Source organism: Euprymna scolopes, chromosome 33, assembly GCF_053919585.1.
Source record: "Euprymna scolopes isolate OS-2025 chromosome 33, ASM5391958v1, whole genome shotgun sequence".
Lineage (NCBI taxonomy): Eukaryota > Metazoa > Mollusca > Cephalopoda > Sepiida > Sepiolidae > Euprymna > Euprymna scolopes.
This window is the reverse complement of record NC_136514.1, coordinates 50246731-50252730: the sequence shown is the minus strand read 5'-3', so window position 1 is coordinate 50252730 and position 6000 is coordinate 50246731. Positions and strand designations below refer to the sequence as shown.

Below are 6000 nucleotides of genomic sequence, written 5' to 3'. Positions count from 1 at the left end.
CTGTGACGTCACTTTGCACACTAGCTTAGTAATTTGCATATGTGTAATGCGGCTGCTGCTACTGCTGCTGCTGCTACAACAACGGTTAGCAGTTATGTTTGTTTTTTTTTTACAAATTGGTTACCACATATGAAAGTCCGGAGGCCACTCGAGGATAAGGGTTAGTGTGTGTACGGTAGTCATTTAGGCAGTAATGTAGTAATCGTTTGTGGTGGAAATTTGGTACAATTAGATTATTTACGAGGAAGGTTCAATAGGAACTTGTTTACATTGGACTTGAAAACAATAATACTGTAGTCAGTTGGAAAGCAGACTAAAAGAACATAGTTGATGGAATCCACGTTTAGGTTTAGGCACCATTATGTTACATTCTACATACGTTTTCTGCAGGAGAGAAATACATGGAAAAAACATAAATAAAATAAAACAAAGAAACAGATGCATGGCTATCAAATATTTTATTTCAGAGAGATAAAACAATCCAATATAATCAAAATAAATGCCACATTCGTTTCTAGATCGTCTATGGGAACAAAATAATAAGACCGACATTGGATTACGTCACACGACGATATTAACCAATGGCGTTCATTAGATTGTTTTCTTGGGATGGGGGTTTTACGTGGCCCGGGTTGTAGGAATGTCAAAGTTGTTTCGTTCGATATATATATATATATATATATATATATATATATATATATATATATATATATATATATATATATATATACCGGATTTAACATATATAGACGTTACGCCACAGATTGTCGGTCTGTCTGGGCCGTGTAAAAATGACAAAAATGACGTCGGTGGTCGGGTTATTAGGGGTTTCCATGCCTAGCTCATCTCTGATGACCTTTTACCACGTGACGCAACAAAACCATGGAAGAAAGGGGCAGCGCGTCTGTTGTAGTTGTCTTGTGTCCAACCTGCTAAAAGAAGAAGGAAAAAGATTATAATGAATAAAAGATAACACACGAACTAAAAAAAAATGTATAAAATATTCCTAACTGTTTTATATAAACGGTCTCCAAACAAACATAACACATGACTGCAACAATGTAACGTTTGAGATTATTTCCACAGAATGAGAACTCTCCAGTTTATACATAAAAAAAAAACATTTGTAACAGAGCGCGTATGGTGGCTATATACAAATACCAAGCCGTGTGCGCAATGACGTCACGAAAAGGAAAAAGAAAAATACTATAAAAAAAGAACATGTGCTACTTTTGAGATCACGTTGGAAACGATGTTCGAGACGACTGGCTTCAGAGAAGACGAGCACGTTAGAGACGTGGGTGACGTCACAGCCGTAACGAGAAGTTACGTGTGGCAGGTGAATGAGGAAATAAATGTCGTTGTTACAAAAAAAATGGAGTCGAGTTATTATTTGTCCTATATATATATATATATATATATATATATATATATATATATATATATATATATATATATATATATATAAATGATTGTCTGAAGTCAGAACCTGAGAGCGACAAAGGGTAATTAATTATATAGCTAACACTAAGGTTGGGCATATCAGTTAAAATAAATCATCTAGAATGCTTCAGATAAATAATCACCTCAATAAGAAGTTTGTGTCCTTTAGAGCTATGGTATATCAAATGGGAGGTACATGAATCTAATCAATTAGTATAAGTTAGTTTTTATGTTAGAAAAAAACAAAATATAAAAAAAGGGATAGTGTATGATCGTTTCAGAGACGACATAGTGTTTACTTAGATATAATTTTCTCATCCACACAAAGTGTCGGAGTGGGCAGGTTGATCCACACACACAAATGATTAATCTGCAACAAGTAACTATAAAAATGAATAAGCAATTAATTAGCACCCGTTTTTAAAAAAAAATGCTTCATGTTCTCGCTTGCTTACATATGATTGAGTAGTTAAGTTCGTTTAAAAATAAAAACAGTAAGCTTTTAATATCAATCTCACAGCGAGAAAAACCCCGAACCTTATGACCATATATATATATATATATATATATATATATATATATATATATATATATATATATATAAATTCATTTATTATAGTGCGGTAATGATTTTTACAGGAAGATGACCCGAGATCTCATTGCAAACTTTGCTTTCATATAAGCTGGACCGCTTGAGGAGGTCCCTAATTAAAAAAATAGCTGACCAAAACATGATCATGACTGTGTAGCAAAATATTAATGCCTATGTAAAACAAACACACACACACACGCACACACACATACATACATATATATATATAGTAATGAAATCAAAAGGATGTAGAGTTTACTTGATATACGCAATGGTAAACTATGATCTAATATAAATACCAATATTTACAGTATTTATATATATAGCTAATTTAATCCCAACTGAATAAAAAAGCTCAATACGCAATAGAAAGTGGAGCTTATTATAAGAGAAAGAAAGTTAAAACTGTAAATTGAAACAATAAATTTTGATTGTGAATTTCAACTTGCAGTTTTATTTTCTTTCTCTTCTATATATATATTCTTTCTCTTCTCTCTCTCTCTCTCTCTCTCTCTCTCTCTCTCTCTCTCTATATATATATATATATATATATATATATATATATATATATATATATACTATTTATGTGATTTAGCTAAAGAAAAGTACAATGATTCGCTACAGTAAATCTACAGTAGATTTATTGTAGCGACTAATGGTGATTTTGTTTGCCTAAATTGAATAAAATAATATCCTAATATTTTCAAAGAGCACTCGCATCAACCACGTTGGAAGTCAATGACTTTTACTTTTGGATATTTTTAACCTGGAGAATATATATATATATATATATATATATATATATATATATATATATATATATATTCTCCAGGTTAAAAATATCCATATATATATATATATATATATATATATATATATATATATATATATATATATATATATATATATATACATATATATATATATATATTTATATATATATATATATATATATATATATATATATATATATATATATTCTCCAGGTTAAAAATATCCAAAAGTAAAAGTCATTGACTTTCAACGTATTATTACAATAATATTTTTTAATACCTACAGACACTAGTGTTTCATTTTTTCGGCAATCATCAGTGCAGGGTGACACGATTGCTATCAGTCAGGAGATTCGAATCCAGCCGTGAAACCTTATCTGACTCCATTAGCGAGCAACAAACCTTACAGTCAATCTCAAACGCGAGAAATATCGTTGAAATTTTAACATTTATTTTTTAAATGTTGTAACATCCGGCCGTAGCAATCTAATGATTATAACATCATGATCTTCGCATGCGAGCTCCGGTGTCTGACTTTCTATTTCAACTTTAAATTGCTCAACAATAAGAACCGAGTTTCTTAAAGAGTCTGACATAATTATTACAAAAAATTTTTTTTAATACCTACAGACAGTAGTGTTTCATTCTTTCGGAGTCATCAGTGCAGGGTGACACGATTACTAAATCCGGCCACGAAGCCCCATCTCTGACTCCATTAGCGAAGAATAGCGAAGAATATATATATATATATATATATATATATATATATATATATATATATATATATATATATACTTGTTTATTATTATATATACATGTTTACATCCCGCTGCTACAAACAGCCATTTGTTTCAATCAAACAACAGATATCATCAGGCAGCGACTTGACTATTCAAATGTTCAATGAATAACCTCGTTGAATTCACTAGTCTATTACTTTTGAATGAAAAAAACCGAGTATATATATATATATATATATATATATATATATATATATATATATATATATATATATATATATATATACCAACAACACAAAACGTACTCTTAAAATTGATATGTCATGTCGTGGACGTGTGTGTGCGTGTGTGTGCAAATGTATATGTATAATTTATTTACAATGTCCACATGAGATAATATTGTATAACTTATCTCTCTAATCAACATTGTGAAAACGGTAGATAAATTAATAGTCTTATCATTTTTTCTTTTCTGGCCATTTTATATAGATCGTGTTTTAAGTGTGCCTGATTGCGCCACTGACAGACGCCTGGTTGACTGACCAGTCGGGGAATAACCGCTTCTTCCTTATCTCGATACATTGCCCTGACCTCAGCTAAATGCTGCCCTCTACACATACTTCAAAGGAACGGACAGTTAAGGATATGAAAACAGATACCCTGTGTTTAGTAGAAGTCCAGAATAGTTGCCAATATAAAACTCGCAAACAAGAAGAAAAAAAAAAATAATAAAAAAAGAAAAGAATGTAACGAAGCGCAGATGAGCGGATGTAAATGCATGCGAAATGTGACCGGTAAAGAAAAAAAAGATATAAAAAAAGAGAGATACGTGGAGAATTGAACGAGATAACGTTCAAGATCTCGTGAGAGGTGTGGAAAACGTTCACTATCACGTGGGTGACGCCGAGAGTGTAACAATGAGGACATACATGTCGTTGTTACAAAGAAAAAGCGAGTTGAAGTCCTTTCCTATTCTTTTTCTTTTTTTTACAAGGTGGTCACCACTTATCAAGGCCCGGAAGCCACTTAGGGATAAGCGTTATTTTAAGTACAGTACGTTAGTGTGGAGATTTAATAAAGTGTCTTCTTAAGGGGGCGGTTCATCAGGAATTTGTTTACGTTGGACTTGAAGACATCCAGGTTGTACTTAGGTTGGAAGCAGGCAGACGGAACAGAGTTCCACAGGCGTGCTTGGTCTACTTTCCGACGTAAACTGACATTACAACGTGTTGATTCACGGACAACGTTACAATAAGACAACAAATAATGTATAGCAAACGCACAAGCATTATTATTTCGATTATTCTCTCTACTGAGTGTTATTTGCACAACGTTTCGGTCGATGTAATCTCCGACCTTCTTCAGCTGTATCTTTCTGTCAAACTCGGGAATCCACGGGGGTATCTTGCTCTCTTTTTTCAGCCATGACCAGAGAGAAATCCTAAGTAATTCGCAGTTGTATTTTAAGTATCACACGCACTGAGGATGAAATATACAATCACCAAGAAGACTGAATTTTATCAAGTGCTTTATCCATTTAGTGCTATATTACCCTCTTCTGGAGGTTGCAAATTCAATCTTCATAGAGTATCAAATTATTGTTGTTTTTTTTTTCTTGTTTACGAGTTATTGACTGTTAACTATTGTGGACTATTATCATTCATTATGAAGCCCTCCAAAACTGAGCGCCCTTTTTGCTGGAGCGCAAGAGAAGAGAGCCCATGTTTTATAATTAACTAAAGTGTAGCGTGAGGATTCCATTTAGAACTAACTTGATAGGTGCTAATACAGGGGTAGAATGATAAAACTGTGACCCTAAAGAAAATAAGAGCTTTGTTTTAAAACGTTTATTGAAAAAATCAATTCGGGTAATTTGACTATGTAGTAGAGTTGACATCCATTAAATGTAGCCGCCTTCAGCCTCAATCACTGCCGCGATACATGTCCAGAGCTAAGAGCATGCCTTTTCCACAAACTAGTAGTCTAGCGGGTTCAGGTTAGGGAGAAGGAGAGGCCAGTGAGAGAAGGATTCAAAGTTTTAGCACTCTTTTTGAAGTCAAGCTTGGGTCTTTTTGGACTTGTAGGCCGGCGCCAAGTCCTGCTGTTACACCCAGAGTCTGCCAGCACCAGGGGATCACTACACTCTTCAGCAGATCCAGGTATACTTTGGTGTTGACTTTTAAGCCGAATTTGAAGATGTGAGGTGGCATGATGTGGCCCTTACTTGAAACTACACCAAAGACCAAAACCGGGACCGGAAAGGATCGTCTGATGGGTTCAGCTGTGCCCTCAAGCGTTGAACCGTCCGGACTTGCATTTTGAAGGTGTTGGCAATGGTTCTGTTGTCACAACTTGGATCGGTAGAGAGCATGAGTTGTAAAGCGGCACATCTCCGATCTCGCTCGTTGAACATGGTGTCACTTTCAGACATAATAGAAGGCTCCTATTGCTA

The 6000-nt window shown here is 33.8% G+C and overlaps 1 protein-coding gene across 3 annotated transcripts in view; it reads right to left on the bottom strand.

The window, feature by feature from the left end:
• Positions 1-441: 441 nt before the first annotated feature.
• Positions 442-6000, bottom strand: part of LOC145258216 (uncharacterized) — a 164043-nt gene continuing 158484 nt past the window's right edge. The window contains exons 3-4 of one of the 3 annotated variants that reach the window (XR_013864079.1): positions 731-932; positions 442-682 (exon numbers count right to left, since the gene is read on the bottom strand). Coding sequence is in view for 2 of the 3 variants with exons in the window: in XM_080116159.1 (XP_079972285.1) it covers positions 838-932 (95 nt within the window). In the remaining variant the exon portion in view is untranslated. Of the gene's footprint in view, positions 933-6000 lie in introns of all 3 variants that reach the window. The other 2 variants (XM_080116159.1, XM_080116160.1) reach the window with 2 other exon arrangements.